This window comes from Vulpes vulpes, chromosome 6 (assembly GCF_048418805.1).
Source record: "Vulpes vulpes isolate BD-2025 chromosome 6, VulVul3, whole genome shotgun sequence".
Lineage (NCBI taxonomy): Eukaryota > Metazoa > Chordata > Mammalia > Carnivora > Canidae > Vulpes > Vulpes vulpes.
In genome coordinates this window covers 104,235,613-104,255,850 of record NC_132785.1, presented here as the reverse complement: position 1 = coordinate 104,255,850, position 20,238 = coordinate 104,235,613, and the positions used below count along the sequence as shown (strand labels likewise).

Below are 20,238 nucleotides of genomic sequence, written 5' to 3'. Positions count from 1 at the left end.
CCCAGAAGCTTAATATTAATCTACTGTAGTCTGCTGCTGTAACAAAATACCACAAGCAGGTGGCTTAAACAACAGAAATTTCTTTTCTCCCAGTTCTATAAGCTAGACATTCACAGTCAAGGTGCCATCAGGCTTGGCTTCTGGTTTGGCCTCTCCTCTTGGCTGCTAAATGGCCAGTTTCTCACTGTGTCTAAGTGGCCTTTTCTCTCTGCACAGAGACATTCTCTGGTGTCTCCTCCTCTTCTTATAAGGACACCAGTCCTTTCTGATCTCATTTACCCTTAATGACCTCCTTTAAGGGACCATCTCCAAATACCGTCACAGTGGAAGTTAGGGCTTGAAAACACAATTCAGTGTCTGCCCCCACCTACCCCCCAAGCCCCGAGGGACTCCAGGAGAGTACTGTGATCCCATTTGCCTTTCACTTAGCTCAGTCCTAGCTGTCTGCATCGTGGGCTGTTGAGGTGGGGAGTGGGTAGAGACCAGAGGCCATTCACAGCTCTGGACTCCTGCAGGAAGCAGATGGGATGGTGGTGGTATGGGCAGAGGGGAGGGCACAGAGAATTGCGGGGGGCACCTACAGGATGTGGTGACTGACAGGAGAGACAGGGAAGGAAGGATGGTGAGGAGAGGAGGCAGGGAGGGCTCTGGGATTCCAAGCTTGGGGAAGGCCTGGCAGGGACCTATAAGAGGCAGGTGGGGGTGATATGCCCAGTTTTAGGCATATCAGAGTTTTCAGGTCTGTGGGGCACCCAGGGGGAAGCGTCCAGGAGCCTGGACTCTACAGACCGGGCTGGGGTCTGAGACGGGGATAATCCCAGTAGCAGATTTCAGGTGCAGTCCCCATTCTCCTGAGCATCTGTTCTGGATGGGAAATAGCCCACACGCTGCCCTGCAAACCTAGTCACAAATGTGAAAACCTCAAACCCCAACAGCCTAGCAGAGACATCAGCCTATTTCTAGTTTGTTTTTCCAGTTTGAGGTGCCTCCTTCCTCCCACCCTTCTTTCCCCACCCCCACCACGCCTCCCACCCACCCATGCTTCTCCCAGGGGGCCAGCCCATCAGCCACACCGCTAATTCCTTCCTGACTTTCTTCTCCCTCCCCCTGCACGCCTCTACCTCTTGCTTGGTCTGCATCTTATCCTCCCCTCTCCTCACCCCCAAGCATGCACATCTCAGCTCTTCATTTTCTTCTGCCTTTCCTACTGATCGGCCCCATCATGTGGCTCCTCTCCAAGGGGGCCTTCTCACACCTGCCCTACTTGCTGACACCATGTTTGGTACAACTCCCTGTTGGGCACTGGCCTTCAGGCTGTGTGGATCCCTCCCTCTCCACGTGTGCCTCCCTCTTCCCTGAAACACAGGAGCCGTGGATGCAAGACCAGCTTACCTATTTGCAGTAGAGCACAGAGCCTGGCCAGAAAGGATCCAGGTCTGTGAAGCGAAGGGAACTGCCCAAAGCCAAAGGTGGTGGCTTGGTAGCTAAACAAGATAAGCTGATCTTCTGACTCTCAGTCCAGGACTTGTCCTGAGACACCTGGGAATTGATACCACAGGTGTGTAAGGCCACACAGACCCCTACTCTTTCACCTGAGCTGGGCTCTTGCTGCTGCCCAGGGCCACTCCTCACCGTCTCCTGCCGATGCCCCACCAGCCTCCCTGAAGATGATGCTGCAAAGCTTCCCTGCCCTCCTGCATCAAGCCTGGGGTCCTGCTCTGCTCTCTGTATGTGAACCATCCTTATCCCCACCAGCCCCTTCCATGCCCAGTCAAGGGTTTTGAAGGGCCTGTGTTCAGGGAGGTCAGTTCAAACATCCTGGAATCAGCTCACCTCAGCTCAGGGTAGTTCTGGATCTCAAGAAAACAGAGTTTCTGTCTTTAACAGGGAGGAGGTAGGCATGTGGGAAAGAATTGCTAAGCACTGAGCAGTGGGAAGATGGGAAAAATGAAAGGACTGGGGCTTCCACTTGTAGTTACAAGTCACATATCTAAAAGGACTCTCCTTGAGGAGATCCAATTGCTTCCATTGTGCCCGTGTTGCAGGGGGTTACTTGTGGGAATTTAGACCATGTTTTTATACAGCACAGAGGGCTATGTGAAGAATGAAGATGGGTGGGTCCCAGGGGTCCTGCCTGGCCCTGGGATAGATGCCCCAAGGACAGACCTATCTGGGCCAGCAGGCCCATTAGAGTTCTCAGATGGTAGGAACCCCTGGGGGTCCCTGGTCCTGGGACTGAAACTACTAGGGGATTCCCTCTGGGATCAACTTCCCTTACATCTATCATTAAACCCACCGTAACAGTACTTTGATGGGGGGATATTTCTATTTCCCAAAAATTAGTGATAAAGGCCCAAACTAAGAAAAAATATGCTAAGTGGGGCACCTGGGTAGCTCAATGGTTGAATGTCTGCCTTTGGCTCAGGTCATGATCCTCATATTTGGGGATCGAGTCCCACATCGGGGTCCCCACGGGGAGCCTGCTTCTCCCTCTGCCTATGTCTCTGCCTCTCTGTGAGATTATTTATAATAAATAAATAAAATCTTTTTTAAAATGCTAAGTATCCTGTATCCCAAAGAGCAACAGTTGGAGCCTGACACCCTCCCTGAGGAGAGGACAATACTTGAAGCAGCTCTGCAACTAGCCACCCTTCCCCATCCCAATCCATAAAAGAAGGCTGTAGGAAGAGAGAGGAGGGTGAGAACCAGGAATCATTGTACTGCTTCCTCTCCTCGTCCTTGAAGCTGAAGAAGCAGGGAGACTCAGAGAGAATCACTCCTGGAGATTTAGGCCGGCCGCAGGCCTGATACCTCATTTTGCAATTGGACAATGCAGCAGCCTTGCTGACCAGCCTCCTCAACCTACTGCAGCAAGGCAGGGGAGAGGCAGAGCCAAGACAGGAGGCACCAAGGGTCAGTCTGCTCCGGCGCAATGATGTGTGTTTCCCATGGGTGAATGGACACCCCAGAAGCAAGCCAGGCATGAGCCATATCACAGATACAAAACCACAGGCAGGCGCCTTAGAACGAAGTAGACAGGGGTACCCTGGTGTGGGGAAGTGTGGAAGAGGTCAAGCTAGAGCTGAATTTCCCACAGAAAGTCCCTGTGCAGTGGGGATGCTCACTCTAGGACCCGACTCGGGCCCCCCACAAGAGCCAGTACTGGGGCACCTACTACACAGTGGGCAACCCACGCTAATCTGAGAGGCTGCCACCGAGAACAGAGGAACACAGCTGCGGTCTGCTAAGAAGCCCGCATGGTTTTCCTCTCCCTCCTCCACTACCCCATCATTCGGAAGAGCTGAGTCATGACAAAGCAGAGGAAGAGTTGTCTCAGAGCCTGACCGAACCCCCTCCTCTCCTGCCAGCAGTCAGGGTGCCCACTCAAGATGGTGCCAGGACAGGGGGGAAGAAGGATCTAAATCAAGCTGGAGATGGAGGTTTTGTAATGGGTGGAACTGAGCTTACAATTAAGGGAATTCGCTGGGAAACTGTCATAAGGGATCTCAAGGTACACGGAAGGAAGGTGCAGTAAAGCACAGCAGAAAATAGTGACCACAAAGGACACATTCCACGTTTGTCCCCAGGGCCCTGAGATTCCTCACCTGGGGCTCTCTACCCTCTCTGAGTCAAGCACTGGGGAGCCTCCGTCACCAGAGATGTAGCTTCCAGGGGTGGGGTGCGTGATGGGGCGCTGAGACTCACAGGAGGGAGGGCACAGTCACACTGTACCATAAATGTGGTCTATCAGGAACAAGGGGCACAAAATGCGCCCCGTAAACTGTGAAAAGCAAGTCCTTTTGTTCTTGCACAACGTACAGATTGCCAATTTGTAATCAGTATAGAAAAGAAAACACAAAGATAATCTATGTTGTGATAGTCGCCAGAGTTGTTCACTAAATATTTCTAATTCTACTCTGGGCATTTACCAGCTAGTTGCCTTTGAGTTGGGTGGGAACCGTGTGATTTGCTTTAGTCAATGAAATGTGGGCCATGCGACATGTCACTTCCAGATGGAAGTTTTAGGAACCAGAGTGCAATTTACCATGTGTCCCTCACCTCCCCCCCCCCCTTTTTTTTAATGGTTTTATTTATTTATCCATGAGAGACACACAGAGCGAGGCAGAGACACAGGCAGAGGGAGAAGCAGGCTCCATGCAGGGAGCCAGATGTGGGACTCGATCCCGGGTCTCCAGGGTCACGCCCTGGGAGCAGACTCAACCGCTGAGCCACCCAGGCGTCCCTCACCTCCCCTTTCTTGCCTCCACAGTTGTGGAGGACGAGGGAGCCTCCCTCAGCCTGGGTCCCTGCGGGAGGACAACAAAGACGAGCGCCCCCTGCTGGACGACGACGGCTAAGTCGCAGGAATGAGACCGCCTTTGTGGTCCAAGCGGTTGAGGGGCGCGGAGCCCGTTACTGCAGCGGCTCCGGGTCTGATGCTTGGGAGCACGCTAGCCCTGGGCCCATCACCCAGTGAAGAGGCCGCATCCAGGCACGCAGCCCCTCCACCGTCAAGCGTCTGAATGGTCAGGGTTGTCCTGGCGGGCTGTGCCCCAAACAGGATCGTGGACCATTAACGACAGTCAGAGCTGGGCTGGAAAGACCCCTGGCAAAGGAACCCTGACAGGGCGCCCCTTGCCTGAGGCCGCACTGGTGACTGTTGGCCGGGGTGACCTGGAAGATTAGAAGGAACTGGCCAGAGCGCTCACCGAGATTTGCTAAGAAATAACAAAAGAGAAATCCGTGTCTCGCACTTAGCACCCCATTCGGTGGGCAGGCTTGTAACCAAGGTCATGACCTTTCTCCACATGGATTCATGGAAGTCACACAAAAGGGAGTAGTGATTCCAGGCTATAGGGATGAGGGCTCGATTTGGTGGCACTGCATGAAAAAGGCAAAAGTGTCCCTTGTCCCCACCTGCCCAATGGAACAGAAGCCAAGTGCCACAGAGCAGAAGATGGGGGTGTTGAGAAGGTCTGAAGCCACACTCGTGCCCTCGTGGGCCATTCAGAAACTTGGGAGTAAATGGCCAGGGGACCAGCCTGGCTCTGTCTGGGTTTTCTCCTACAGGGCGTGGTGTGGCCAGCTTCCCAACCCCCACTCCGGGTCCTCTAGAGAACCAGGGGTGCTTAGCAGCCTGCGGGCCTCTCCTCTGATGGCAGCACAAGCCCAGCGCTACCCCTCTATCCTCATCCCTGCTGAAAATGTCCTCGCTCCTTCCCTCCCCCCGGAGGCTAGGCACGGCTCGGGAGGCTCTTGGTGAAGGAAGAAACAGGCTGGATCTGATCTGTCTTTTCCTTGACTGCTACAGGGAACGGTCCTCCTGGCCTTGGCCAAGGCAGAGGCAGGCTGAACGGGGCTGCAGGCTGGCCCTGCACTCAAGTGTGAGCTCAGACCTGGCCTCTCGCATGCCAGGCTAGGTCTCTACTGGAGGCCCGCTCTGCCTCACGGCTCCCAATGACACCCCACATGGGCCAGTGCCTCCCTTATGTCTCTCCTCCCAGTCCCTGAAGCCTGGGATAGGCCTCTGCAAACTGGTGGGCTTTTTTTTTTTTTTTTTATAAATTTTTATTTATTTATTATAGTCACAGAGAGAGAGAGAGAGAGGCAGAGACACAGGCAGAGGGAGAAGCAGGCTCCATGCACCGGGAGCCCGACGTGGGATTCGATCCCGGGTCTCCAGGATCGCGCCCTGGGCCAAAGGCAGGCGCCAAACCGCTGCGCCACCCAGGGATCCCAACTGGTGGGCTTTTAATGAAACTCTAAACTGCTCTAAGAAAAATGTACTCAGAGCTGAATGCAACCACCTGGGGTCTGAGCCGGACAGGAGGGAAGAGGCTGTTGTTCTGGCCCCTGGAGAAAGGCAGTCGGAAGAGGACAGAAAAGCTGGGGGGGGGGGGGGGGGAAGGGGGGAGGGCCACCAGCAAGTCACTGAATTCCCAAGTCTGAATCCTGTGAAATGGTGAGAGACACATGTCTCATTGGACTGTGGTCATAAATACCACAAGGCCTGTAGCTACAGTGAGCCTGGAGCCTGGAGACAAGGTGTCCACACTAAACCTGCGTGACAGACATTCAGGGGCTACACACTTGCCAGAAACACTTAGCTAGAGAAAGGGTTAGGGGAGAATTTTCCAGAGAAATTATGTTCTGTTCACTGGCAAAGGACAGAGGGGCAGAGTGTGGCAAAGGAAATCTGGACGAGATTGTCAGAGGGTGGTGAGGAAGCCACCTCCAGGGTCGTCTGTGCCTGGGGACAGGGGGGAAAGGGAGAGATGCTAGGAACACCGGGGAACATCTAGAGCCTCACCTCAACTGCCAACGCCCCCGAAGCCCCCCAGCAATATGAGCCAGGCCAGGAGCCTCAACCTGACCCCCACGGATAGCATGAACCCCTTTGGGGGTCTGCACTCTGTCTAAGCTGCTTCCTACCTGGGGTGTCGAGATGGGGACTATGGCTGATGTGCCCACCCCCACCAGCCTGAAGCCATGGAGTGGGCTTCCCCCCCAGTCCTGCCTGCAACATTGCCACCTTCCAGTGATGCTCTGGGGGGTGGGGGGGGGTGAGGCAGCTGTCTGGGGAGGCAAGAGGGAGAACTGCAGAGATGCACAAACATGTTAGGTGAGGGCCAAAGGGATCAATGTCCTCACAGCAAAGTGCTGTGACACCTCGTGGCCACCTCCAGGTTCCCTTCTAGTCTGACAACTCGCACTTCCTAGAATCTGAGTGGTGGGCACCTGGACCAGGGAAAATAATCAAACTTTTCAGAAAAAGAAACCTTTCCATCAGAGGGAGCCACCCAAAGAAAGAGGCAACAGCTACCAAGATTTACCCATTTTTATTTTTTATAAAACAAGCTACAAAGATCTCCCTCCCTCCTCACAAAGGAAAGCCACACAGCACAGCCTAGAAGTGTGTGAGAGCGAAGACGCCAGGGTTGGGGAAGGAGGGGGCTTCTGAATTTCCACAGGGAGGCACCCTCTCTGTGTTTTCATGCTTCCTCCGGGCCAGGGAAAGGGGCCCAGGCCTCCTGGAGGTCCATCTAGCTCTAGCACGCTGCCGTGCCATCAGGTCCCGGCCAACAAAGGGAGGGGGGCTCCCTTTCCTCCTTACCATGTTGGCCTGGGGCCTCCAGTCACCCCTGAGACAACCTCTAGGACTTGTTCCACAATAGCAAGAACCTTCTCTGGCCTGAGGCCCCACCGGAGCGTGTCCTGAAAAGGCCTCTAGTGGGCCACTGCTTATGGCGCCAATGCCTTCCAGACCCAAAATGGGGGACAGTCTGCTGAGTTGGGTACACTTAGGGGAATGCTGGGTGGGACACCCGATGAGGCCAGATTTCCAAGAGCAATCCCATAGGGGGACCAGCCCCGGGCTACCTGCCCTCCTTCAATGCTGCCACAGCGGCTCAAGGGAAGAGGCACTGTCACTCGTTGCTCTCTGCGTGAGGGCTGTCTGAACGGGCACAGCCACCACCCAGGCAGAGGAACCTGGGGCAGCCTACAGTGGAATCCCAATAACATGTCTGTGGAAGGCTAGGCCTGGATTTCCCCCTAGCTGGGCTATTGGCCCTACACTTCCGGGGTCGGGGCAAGGGGCCCGGTGGCAGAAGTAGGAGGCCCGGGATCGGTTTTGCTCTGGAATTGGCCTTGAGCCTGGAAGCCCTTAGGGGCATTTGAGGGAATAGAAAGAACCTCGATATTAGGTTGAAAACCAATGAAACCATTGAGTTACCAATGAGATGACCAGCCCAACTCCTCCCTCAGGCTTGTGATAACCACGAGGACAGGACGGCAGGGGGGATACAGAGTGGAGAAGACCCCGTCTGACCCGGTGTAGAGAGGGCCAGCCTCAGGAAGCCTCGCCTGTGCGTCCGCGGGGAGCTGGCCCTGCTCTCAGCAGAGGGGCCTCTGTCCTCGTCCCTCCACTGCTTAAACGTCCAACATCTACATAGAAGGCCCCACTGCATGTCTTTCTGTCCTTTGCCTCCCTTCTCGTGCTTTACAGAGTAGATGCTAAACATGGGTGAAAAGGTTTCAAACGATGTAATGCAAATCCTCCAAGGACCAGTGGGGTTACGAGGATGCTGGCGTCCCCATGGACGGATGGTGGGCCGCCTGATGGTCTGGAGAGCAGGAACACATGGGCACGGGAGAATTGGTGCCGGTGCTGGCTACCGCCCTCCCTCTGGGGGCAGCTCCCATCTGTCCCCCAACCCAACCTCCTTCGAGAAGGCCAACTGCCCAGTGACTTGCCAGCTCTGACAGCTAAAGCAAGGGGCAGTACCCCCCTCCCACCAGAAAAGAACCGATGGAGTCGACAATATAATCTGCGGGCTCCAGTCTTTACGCACACACACAGGGTCAGTCTCCAAATGGAATCCAGGTGGGCTATGGGCACAGTCTGGGTTCTAGAAAGCTGGGCTGTGTGTCCAGAGCCCCCGCCACAAGAGCAGGGAGAGGGAGGGGAATAAACAAACAGCAATGCCAACGCCTGTACAAAAGAACTATACAATTTACATATATATTTATGTACAGTATATAAATCTCTTTCTTCTCAGTCCCCGAAACAAACACCCTCCCCCCAAGCCCGCCCCCCAAAAACCCCTCAAAGTTGTCAGTAGCAGATCCAAAAACTTACAATAAGAGAGAGAATAAACAGTCTTTTTCCCTTTCCTTTTCCCACTGTGGTATTAGATACTGGTGTTTAAAAATGCAACCAGAAAGAAAACACGCAAATGAGAGTTATCAAAAGTGCAAACACGGTGGGCACCACTCATGTTACATGGGATGTGGCCGGGCCTGGGGAGCTGGTGAAGGTTGGGCCTCGGGCAGTCCGTCCTGCCTCCCTGGTCTCTCCACCTGCCCTGTGGTTTTCCACTCCTTAGACGAGGCGTCCTACTGAAGGGGAAGCAGAAGCAAGAAGTTAGAGGTGGGTTCGTGAGAAACCCAACTATACACACCAGTTTCATCAGAAGGGCAGCCTGTTAGATATAGGCTGGGTGGGATGCGAGGACCCTCGACGTGCAGATAAGCCCGAGTTTTACTGGCCCATCCTTGGCCACGGGGCATACCACAATGGCCCCTGAAACAAGTTTGGCATTCCAGAGACTAAGGCTTTGGCGAGGAAGCACAGCTGGGGGTGTGCAGTCTGTATAAACCACGTACCCCCAGATGCTAGCCTTTCAGCCTGGGAGGGCCAGGGGTGACTTTATACGTGGAGATGGCAGGACCCTTGTAGCACGAACTGATCTTTCTCTTGTGTCCTCAGCAAACAAACATGGAAAATGGGAGCCTGAGTAACTTGGCCAACGCCTCCACTCTTGCTGTACTACCAGGACTGCATCTAGGGGGCCCACGGAGGAGACCCCGGAAAGAAGGCAACTTACTGAATGGGTTTGGGCCTGCCTGTTTGTCCTGGGGGAACCTGCCAAGACTACCACCTGCAACAAACAGGAACATATGATACTCAAGTGGCCTTGCCCCGGAGAACTGGTGGAGCTTCCTCTGTACCTGGCTGCCTGTTTCCTCCAACCTCTGGAATGAATGGACTCAGGAAGAGCCAAGGGTTGTGTGTACTCCCTGTTCTGTGGCTGTTGGTGGCCCTGTTCTGCCTGGGTGAAGCCACCACTGGCCAGCACCTTTGAACATAGGCTAGGCCTTCAGTAGGAGGCCTCTCTGAAATCCCCTCAGTTATTAGCTACAAAGGGCGTTGGTGCTGATGGACGTCTGCATAACCTTCTTGGGTCCTGGCTTTCCAAGTCAGAGAACATTAGGGGTGGAGGTAATCTTAGCGACCGTCTGGTCCAGCCCCTTCATCTAACAAATCTGCAAACTGAGGCTTGGAGCAATTCAGTGAGTTAACCAAGGTCCAAGTCTCACCCTGCTAATACCCGCTCTGCCCCACAGGGTGTTGACAGGTCCTGGAGGCTTCTGCAGGTCCCAGGGCTCCTTGCGGAGGAGAGGTGGGTACATGAAGAGCTGGGCCACTCTGTGTGATCCTGGGAGGCCACGTGACTCTGTGCATGGACCTTACCCCCGCTGGGTCAGTCTACAGAATGGGAATTGGGGCCACTGCGGTGCTGCCTCTGCTCTGCCTCTCACAGGACTGCTTGAGGACTGACTCAATCCATGAAGTGGAGACAGGGCTCTGAAGAGTAGGAGGTGCTCCGGGAACCCACGCCCACCCTTGGTCATGCGAACCCACAGCTCAACTCCCCCGTCTCCCAGTTACGCTAACATTCCTAAGGCCTGAGAATGAGCGACAGAACCCAGGGTGGGTGAGGCGTGGGGTAGATATTGGTATGTCCGATTGTACAGATGAGGGAACAAGCCCGGAAAGAGAGTGATGGGCCCCGGGGCCGGCAGGCGGGCAGGGACAATCCCACCTGGCCCCGCATCCCATCATCACCTGCCCGTGCAGCAGCGCCTGCGGTCAGCGGTGAGCAGAAAGATTCCCACACGGAGAGGGGCCGAAGCGGTGCTGCCCACCGCGCACTGGGAGAGGAAATGCACGCCGGGCAGGATCCAGCCCTGGCTTGTGGAGGCTTGCGCGCTGATCCTTTACCCAAATCCCGTCATTCACCCTCGGGGGCACCGTTACATGATAGTTGTAAGATGATCAAATTGTCCCCGGGTTATGATGGTGGAACTGAGACCTGGAGACGGCACAGCTCTTCTGTGTGAAGTGAACTCAGACCCGGCTACGTCCTCCCAGGGCTGTGCTCTGAAGGGGGCCCGGCGGTGGGGGGAGGAAAAGCCTGATCCCAGGGCGGGCAGCAGCCTCGGGCAATGCCAAGGGAGGGTTGGGATTTTTCACAAATGGAGGAAACAGTCTCCAGCCCGCCTGCCTCATGGGACGGTGACAATCATCCTGATGCAGATGCTTTATAAACTGGGAAGGACCAGCTAAGAAGGCCTGACCCTCAGAACGTCTGACCCTTCCATGCTGTGCAGACAGCTCAGCTCCCCAGTCAGCAGTTTTAGTAACAACACTTGTGTTCGCGAAGCATTTCCAGAAAATGCGGTCCCTCAGATCCAACGCGACACTCGTCCCTAAACTGTGGTGTGCTCCCCCAGCCCCCTGGGGCCCCCCATCTGGCATGCAAGCCCCTCTCAGACCACCAGGGGGCACCGCATGACACCAGATAACCAACGCAAGGGCTCATTCCTCACATGCCTTCTACCCAAGTGGCTTTTCTTCAGCTCCCCAGGACCAGAAGGACCCAGAGAATCTGCCTTCAGCCGGTGGGTGTGTTTCTCTACTACAACCAATTCCTTTTGTGCATTCACCACAAACCAAGTTACTGGGCTAAGTTCCTCACGTGCACCATCTTGTTAAATCTTCACACCAGGTCTATGAGACAGACACTTTCATCTCCATTTTGCAGACAAGGAAACTGAGGCTCAGAGAGCTTAGATGACTTGCCAAAGTTACAGGGCTAGTGAGTGGCAGAGCTGGGATTAAAAACCAGGTATGCTTCAGAGCTTCTGTTCTTACCCACAGCTCCCAGCCCTGCCTCCCCTATACCTCTCACTAATGGTCCTTTCTCCTGCAGGCACTGCCTGCTTGGAAACTATGGGTCTCCCTGTGTGTTTGCTCTCGGCTACCTGCCCTGGCAGCCTCTACTCCTGCTCATGCCACCCCCACTGGGTCTGCTCCCCCGCTTCTCCAGACTCACCACTGATCTTGTCTCCCTTGGCCTTCCACTGAGACTGGCAAGCAAGATTGGCCTGCTCACCCAAGGGACCATCTTCAAACACTCTAGAGTCCTTCTCGTGGAGGGGACAGTATTCTCGCCTGGACATCCTGAGGCTGGGTGCAAGTGACAGCTTGCTACCTCACGTGTGACCTCTGATCTCGACCAGAGTGCTATTCCTCTCTTGGCTCATCTAGACACCTTGACTGCAAAATGGGCTGAGGGCACGTGCACACACAGATGTGCTCACACACACACGCAGATATGCACAGAGAGACACATGTAGAGACATGTGCACATGCATACAAGTGCACAGACCATGCACTCAAGACACATGCCTACATACACAGACATGCCCCAGGGGGACATGCACAGACGTGCCTATGCACAGACACGTGGGGAGACACGCACACCTGACGCAGGTACCCCAGCCATACTTTCAACCAGGCAGTGCATTCTGACGTCAGCAAGGGTCCCAGGAGCTCTTAGGCCTCTCCTGTCCCACTGCTGGGTCTCAGGAGAGAGGTGAGGGTGCTGGGCCGTACCCCGAAGCACTTTAGAGGCCTCCCTGGGCAAAGCAGTGAAGGTAACTGGAAACTAACCCCTGTCCTCAGCGAGGTCTTCCAGGGTCAGCAGACACCCAGTGCCTGGCAAAGCTGTGGAGAAAGGCTGGGAAGGCCCTTTCTGCTCTGTGGACAAGAGGTCACCACACTCGGCCTCTCCTTGGCATCTGTGTGCTGTGTAGGCTAGGGGACGGAGGGCAGAGCCATAACAGATCCCTGTGAGTCCTTCCTTCCTCCATCCTTAACATGCTCCTGGGTGAGCCTAGGATCTACACTAGCACTGGGTGCCCTCTTTCCAGTACTGGTCCTCTGCCTGTGCTCTGAGAAATGAGCGTAAGTGTGTAAAGTGTGATGTCGACACAGGGGGCAGCCCCTCACCCATGTGTTCACTCGGCTGACAAGGATGTGATGGTGCCATGCATGGCCCTGGGGTGGGGGGGCAGGGGATGGCGCTGGAAGACTGCACTACGCGTGGTATGTGCTGCTGCTCAAGGCAATAATCTTAACAGTGATGCTGAACTTCTATCAGTTTCCTTCACTGTGTCGGGCACTGGCTAAATGTTTTCACTCCCTGTCCCACTGAATCAGCACGACAGTCCTATGAGGTAGATGCCATGGTTATTCCCCTTGTACAGATGAAGACACTGAGAGCCAGAATGGCTGGGTAGTTTGTATATAGTAAAGGAGCTAGTCTGTGGCAGAGACGGGGTTTGAGTCATGACATTGCGCTGCATCCTGGGGACTCAGAGTACTGTGGGAACATGGAGCGGCATCCTCAATCAGACAGGAGTGTCCAGAGTGATGAGCTCACTCACCCAGGGTTACAGGCCCCAGAGCCAAAGCCGGAACCAGCTATGGAGGGGGCGGATACCAAGACAGGGTACCTAGTGGTAATTCATCCACTTCCTGTCTACCCTTTGGGCTCACGGTGTCAGTTGAGGATTAGCACCAGGAAAAGCCCTCAGGCTTTCTCCCTGGGCAATGTCGGCTTTCTCATAGCTTCCACTTCATATAAATGGGTATCACCTGCATGAAAGAACCACCCATCCTTCAGGTGCATCCAACTTGACGTGTCCAAACCATGGTGTTCCCCATCCCCCTATGCCTTTCTTCCATGTTGCCCAACTCAGCAGACTCACCCTCCAGTTGCCCAGACCAACCTCCATCTCTATAGCCACTTGGTTGCCAGAACGGCAGGTCTCCCTATCTCAAATCCACCCACTTCTCCTCACCCCCACTGAGCTCTCATAACTCGAGCCTCTGTCATCTCAGGCCACAGCCTCCTGAGGGAACCCTGCCTGGCATGTCTGTGACCCCATTTCCCACCCTGCAGCCTGAATGATTTCTTTAAAGCAAAACCAATCCCATAATTTCTCTGCCTGAACCCCTGGGACGGCCCTCCGCTGCCCTTATGAAGTTGAGACTGTCCCCTTGTCTCCAGTCTGCCTCCTCCCCCCAGCACCTGCCACCTTCAAATATGCATTCCAGTCACACTAAGGCCTCTCAGTTCCTCAACAACTGTCCCCTCACCTCAACACCTTCACTCTTCAATCGCCATCGCTTACAACACTCCTCCCTCCACTGAACCCTTGGGCCAACCAACTCCTACCCATTCCTCAGGTATTGGCTTAGACAAGGGGTTGGCAAACTTATCTGTAAAGGACTAGGTAGTAGATATTTTAGGCTTTGTGGGCCATGTATCGTCTCTCATTTGCTCTTCTTTTTTGAAAATTACATCCCTTTTAAAAATATAAAAACCATACTTAGCTCACAAGTCATACAAAAATAGGCCATGGACTAGATTGGGCCTTGGGCCTTGGGCTGGTTTAGATATCACTTCCTTCACAAAGTTTTCCAAGGCTGTGTGCCCCTGAGCTAATTTAGGTGCCCCTACATATGTTCTTACAATACTCCGTACTTGTTCTATCATGACAGAGATAATTAGGTTTTTGCCAGAATCCATGTTCTCTTTCCAGGCTCCCAGCCTTCCTTATGGTGGGGGTGTGGTGGAACTAGTGGCAGTTCCAGCCAGTGAGATAGGAGAGGTGATGTGTGTCATTTCGGGACTGGCCCATTAAACTCCCCCATGTGCACTGCTCCGTGCTTGACTCCAGCTGACCAACTGGGAATGGAAATGACCCTCAGGGTGACCTTGAAGCCACATAATAACGATGGTGGAATCATTCTCGGCCAAGATCTCAGAGTGACTGCACAGAGCAATCTCCCTCCTTTTCGTCCCCCTACACACACACACACACAGACACACACACACACACACACACACACACACACGACCTGGAATCATGCTGAACTATTTACATGGGCGAGATGAACAAATTTCTCCTGCACTGAACCATTACATGTGTGGGTCTACTCGTCACTGCAGCCTGGCCTATCCTAACACACACTCTCATAGCATCATAGCACTTACCACAGTGTCTGAAAATGCTTTCCTATCCATCTCCTGGGTAGACTGGAAGGACGGGGACCTTATCTGCTAGCTCCTTCACTGTGCCAGGCATCTAGCCCAGGGCAGAACACACTCTCCTAAGTAGTTGAATAAATGAGCACCTGGGCTCTCACCTACTGGGGGAGCCCTTGGTCCTTGTGTGTGGGTGGGAGGGGAGGCGGCAAGTTCTTGAAGGCCAGGGAGCACTCACCTTCTTTGCTAACACCCAGGCAGCCCTTCAGCTCAGGCAGTGAGATGACCTTGTCCTTGTTCAGGTCACAGTAGTCAGTGAAACGCCGGGCACACTTCTTGGGCTTGGCTTTCTTCTTCACGTAGCGCTTGAAGGGCTTCATCTCCCGCTTGTTAATGTCGTTGCTACTGTTGCTGTCCAGCTGGCTGAAGTACCAGCGCACCACTCGCTCCTCCAGGGTGTGGCTGGGGTCTGGTTCGGAAAACCTGGGCCACAGGCAGACACCCCCACCCCGGTGATCACCACTCAGGAGCCTGTAGGGACTCTCAGCCCCACGGCCAGTCTCTCCCAGAGATGCTGGGGTCCTGCTGCTGCACTGCCAGCAACCGGGGAGAAATGGCTCTTCCGAGCCCAGTGCCTCCCAGCCCTGCTCAGCCTGTAGCAGAATTGAGCCATCCTCTCCAGCTTGGTTCTCCAGACGGGAGAGTCTATTTCTTAAGGGTCACCCTTATTATGTGAGCCTCTCCCACCCTCTACCATAGCCAGGAATGTTCTTGTACAAGATGGGTAAATTAAATAGATTTAATTTACCAGAGTTAACCACAGCTGCGGTCCAAGTTGTCCTCCTGGCCTAGTGTTCACTGCCAGATAAGTTGCTGTTCACACATGAACTTGTACACTCAATGAACATGACTATGGGAAGAGGTGTTCTGAGCATGCGCCACAGCCAACACCGGGCCAAGTTCTGGGAGGTGTTGCCCCAGCCTCAAACTGCTCGACATCTTGGTGAGACAGAGCCAACTAATTAGGCAGGGACAATTCACTGTGAGGTTCCCACAGTCCATTTATACATGGTATATAAAGTGGCAAAACCAATGCTTTTATGTGTAACTGTGCACATGCCCTACCCATCCATTTTATTTACTTATCCTCTATCTCCCCCTTGCAAAAAACATTCAGGCTGCTAGCTAATATTTAAAACTTCTAGAGCCAATGACAGGTCTGTTTCAGAAGGGGTGACTATGGCTCCTGCTCCCAGGGCTCGGCACGGAGTAAATATGGTCCAGGCCCTTGTGTTCAAGATCCTGGGCAACCTTCCCTTCGCCGGGGGAATAAGGCTGAGGTTGGGAGGCCAGTGTCTTCAAATACTTAGTCTGCAGGACACTGAGGCAAACTATAGTATCACCACGGATCAGAAGTGGAGGCAGAGGGTCTCACTGTCACACAGGGATCCTGGCCCAGGGCTTCTGGGCTGCCAGCACATTCTAAAACTATCTGGCAAGAAAAATATCCAAGGCTCTTGCCAATACCTTGGGGTTCTTCCCTGGGGGTTTGCTGAGTTTTCCAGAAAGGAGGGGACCATCTCTGACCCCACCCTTGTGAAGGAGCCAGCAAACTCTTTCCCTTTCCCACCCCCAAGTGACCTCAACGTTTAGGAGAAAAGAAGTTTCATTACCACAAAGAAGCCAGGCATCCCTGCTAGAAGCCCATTCCTAATTAAGTGGACTGCAGTCCCAGGCAGGCCCCCCTGGGCATCCTGGGCTGATTCCAAGACAGCACAATTACTGGATCTGCCAGCGGGACGTCATCCTGACAGGTTTAATGCTGGGAGTTACCTGGGGAAGGTGTGAGGGACCATCTTCCCCTGGCTATCTGGGAACCTGCCTAGTCTGTCATGGAAAGCAGGCTCAGAAGGTCTTTGAAACAGACGTGGAGTTATTCGTTGTGGAACTCAGATTTTTGTTTCTGCCAGCACATGGTATTTTGGTGTTTTAGAGCTCCTTCTGTTTTACCCACAACATTTGCTCTCAAGCCTGCAGGGTATACCAGATGAGCAGCAGAAAATTCTCTATCAAGATGTTCATAATGCAGGAGGGAAGGTGGCCGGCTCCCTCTCAGAGCACCCTGCCTGCCTGTGTTCCCCTAAATGAGAGGGAGGCCTAGAGCTGCGGAGGAGAGCCAAGAGCCCCAAGGGAGGCGCTCCAGCCATTCCCACTGAGAACTCTCTCTCTGGGCTCCTCCCGCCAGGAGCCATGAGAGCCCCATGGTGGCAAAGGCAGCTCTTTCTTTAACCTTTAGGCTCAGCATAGCGTCATGTCTACCTAGAGGCTGGAATAATAAAGCCTCAGTCGCTGAGCCGGGAAGGGATGAGGTCATCCCGCCCAGCCGCCCTGCCAAGAGAGGCCCACTGCCTCTGACACGTGTTGCTGGGGCTCCTGGCTGTCCTGTCCGGTTCTCAGCGACTCCACTGAGGGGGCTCCCGTACCTTCCTTTGGGCTGGTACATGCAAGAAGCAGCTCTTTTCCCCACTTTATAACCTCTGGGGATTTCCTCCTGCACAGAGTGACCATCATTTGGCTCCTGCTCCCTCTTCCTTCCTTTTCTCCTGACTCTCCCTCCTGCCCTATCTCCCTTGTCTGATGGGTCCTGTCCTCCTCACTCCGAGGATACTCACTTCCCAGGGAAAAGCCCTCCAAGGCCCCTCCAAGCTGTGACTCTGGTTCCCTCGACCTTGCCACACTGTCAACCTGACCCGTGGACCCCAAGCGTCTTGCCTCTTCTTCCTTCTTCCACAGCTAGTATAGGGCTCCCTGCTTCTGAACTCCTCTGATTTCCAGAAACCTACATCCCATGCCCACTCCTGATAACAGAGCCCAGCTCCACATATGATCCTGGCAGTGGCAGGGTCCGACTTTGAAACCCAACACTTTGCCCTGGCCAAGCTCCAAGTGCATTTAAAGCAAGAATTTCTTAGCTTTGAGGGATCACGGACTCTTCTGAGAACCTAAATGAAGCTATAGTCTTCTCTGGAACAATGCATACATACATAGCACTCTGCTGAATTTGGGGGTTTAATGGACTCCCTAAACTTCATCCAGGCTCATGGACTCCGGTAAAGAATCCTTGATCTAGAGGGAGGAGACTCCAGCCATGGCCCCAGAGAATGGTCAACCATAAGCCTTCTGGAAGGAGATGGGGCAAGACGAAGGGCAGTAGCTAGAGGGTCCTCCATGCTTCCAGCAAAACATAATAGAAAACTACTGAGGGTATTTAGTCTATACTCTGAAAACCAGGTTTCTGAGTTTATAACAGCCTTAAGTCCCTACCATACTTCATACAAGATCAAGTCAAGACTGAGATAGATCAGAAGTCCAGGTTTAGTCAAACCAGTAGGTGCAAAAGAAGAGCCTAAAGAGGTCTCAGTTAGCTAAGGAGCAGGAGAGATTTTTCCCAGGGGAGTGCTGGATGGCTGGGGCAATCCAGAGATTGCCAGAGAAAGGGCCTCCCCCAGAGTTTCCAAATCCTCTCAAGCAATCATATTGGAGCCCCTTCCATCACAGTTAGACTCCCTCAAACTTACCCCTGACCTCAAAGCCATACCCCACTGATCCCTCCAGCTCTTGCAGCCTTCTAGAAGTATTTTCTAGGAGTGCAACTTGCACTCCTAGCTCTAGGCTTACTTACACTAGCATCAAACCTCCAACCTTTCTCTCATATATGTACACACCATCCCTGCTGGAGATCAGGACTGCTGGAATCCAAATCTGCTCATCAGGCAAGGGCTGGGAACCCTACATCAGAGTTCCATAAATCAGTTCACATCACTGGTACATGCCCAGGGCTTCCCTATAGGCGAGGTTCCACCTCTGCTAGAAGGATTCATTGAGTGTGTAGAGTTATCCAAGCCTCCTTGGATGTGTGGTATGTGGAAAGTTACATTCAAAGGATACTAAGGGCAGCCCGGAGGGCTCAGCGGTTTAGCACCGCCTTCAGTCCAGGGTGTGATCCCGGAGACCTGGGATCGAGTCCCACGTCAGGCTCCCTGCATGGAGCAGGCTTCTCCCTCTGCCTGTGTCTCTGTCTGTCTCTCTCTCTCTCTCTCTGAATAAATAAATAAAACCTTAAATAAAAAAAAAGGATACCAAATTCCAGATTTTGGAAAAACAAATCCAAAGACTGATGTCAGCTCTGTCTCTGGGCTGTTTTGGTGGCTGTCTTGTTGACTCCTGCCTCCAGGGAGGAGGAAGTCCACTCAAGCTAAGTTCCTCCCGGGACTGGCCCACTGAGTTGTCTCCCAAATTGAGAGGTGACAGGTGCTGCCCATCTTCTGCAACACTTTCAGTTTTGCTTCTGCAGCCTAATACTGCCAGGCCTTGGCTGCAACGCACAGCTGAAGAGCCAGCCCCATTCGCCACAAGAAAACTTGCTTTGGCCAAGATCTTGGGCCTTGTTCTGCTGTCCCAAGCAGTTTTAAAGAAGGTGAGGTGGGATGGCCTGGAAGCACTAGCCAAGCCAAGCAGACCAACTGAGCCCCATCTGGAGTGGGGTCCAGGCCCTCCCAGCTGTGCGGGCGGGTGGAGCTGGGAAATGCTAAGTCAGCCACATTCCAGCCTCTTCCTTACAAGGCCATCAACAAGTAACTGAGCTGGGCAGGAAGGAGGGAGCCACAGTACAGATGGTCTCTCCTTGGGGGACCACAGGAGGGGCCAGAAGGCTCACACAGTCCATCCCATGTCCCCTCAAAGTTGACTTTCTCTAGGGTGAGACAGAAAAAGGAGAGGGTTTCCTCACTCAAGAAGACTCTGCCAGCTGGGATCTCAGAACTCTTCCTTTGGATCTGATAAATGCTAATGGGTGCCATGGGAGGGCTGATGTAAGGGGAAGCTCTCCTCCTGGAGCCCTGGTGAGAAGAACCATGAGGATAAGTCAATCATCCCCCAAGCCTTCACTGAGAACTGCCATCCTTCAGTGATACTTGCAGGCTGCCCCTCCCATGCACTAACCAAAGATGTTTCCATGGACACCCCATTCTACTTTGCCTATTCTTAGATTTGACCAGTACCGCTTTCCCCCTGTAAATCACGCTGGTAGGCCAGAAAGGGAAGCAGACATCTCCCCTCCCTGCCCTGTCCTATAATTAACAAGCCTTCTTCAAACCTGATTAATTTCACCACAAAGGCTCCCTCAAACCATTCTTTCCCCCATAGCTGTAGTGTGGCCTCCCCTCACCTATCCCTCTGATGATAGCTATAACCTTCCCACCTCATCTTGCTCTCTTCCCATCCAGCTTGCCTCAAGCCTTCACGATGATTTTTCAGAAATGCTCATTTAATCATGGGCATCGTGCTGCGCTTGGCATGAATTGCAAGGCCTGGTGTGATCTGGTCTCTGCCCAAATCTATAGCCTTACCTTTTGCCTGCCTCTCAGATTTAAGTCATACTTCTTTTTTTTTTTTTTTAAGTCATACTTCTTATGACTCTTTGCACAGGTCCTACCTGGGGCCCCTCTGCCCCAGTCCATCTCAGTTGGTCACACATGAAGATGTGGCTCAAATG

At 53.5% G+C, this 20,238-nt stretch overlaps 1 protein-coding gene across 7 annotated transcripts in view; it reads right to left on the bottom strand.

Moving 5' to 3' along the window:
• Positions 1-6,820: 6,820 nt before the first annotated feature.
• Positions 6,821-20,238, bottom strand: part of SMOC1 (SPARC related modular calcium binding 1) — a 155,084-nt gene continuing 141,666 nt past the window's right edge. For 4 of the 7 annotated variants that reach the window (XM_026008488.2, XM_026008486.2, XM_072761842.1 and 1 more), the window contains 2 exons: positions 14,923-15,167; positions 6,821-8,901 (listed from right to left, as the gene is read on the bottom strand). In XM_026008488.2, coding sequence (XP_025864273.1) covers positions 8,885-8,901; positions 14,923-15,167 — 262 coding nt within the window. In that variant the 3' untranslated portion in view covers positions 6,821-8,884. The remainder of the gene's footprint in view (positions 8,902-14,922; positions 15,168-20,238) is intronic. The other 3 variants (XM_026008487.2, XM_072761844.1, XM_072761843.1) reach the window with 1 other exon arrangement.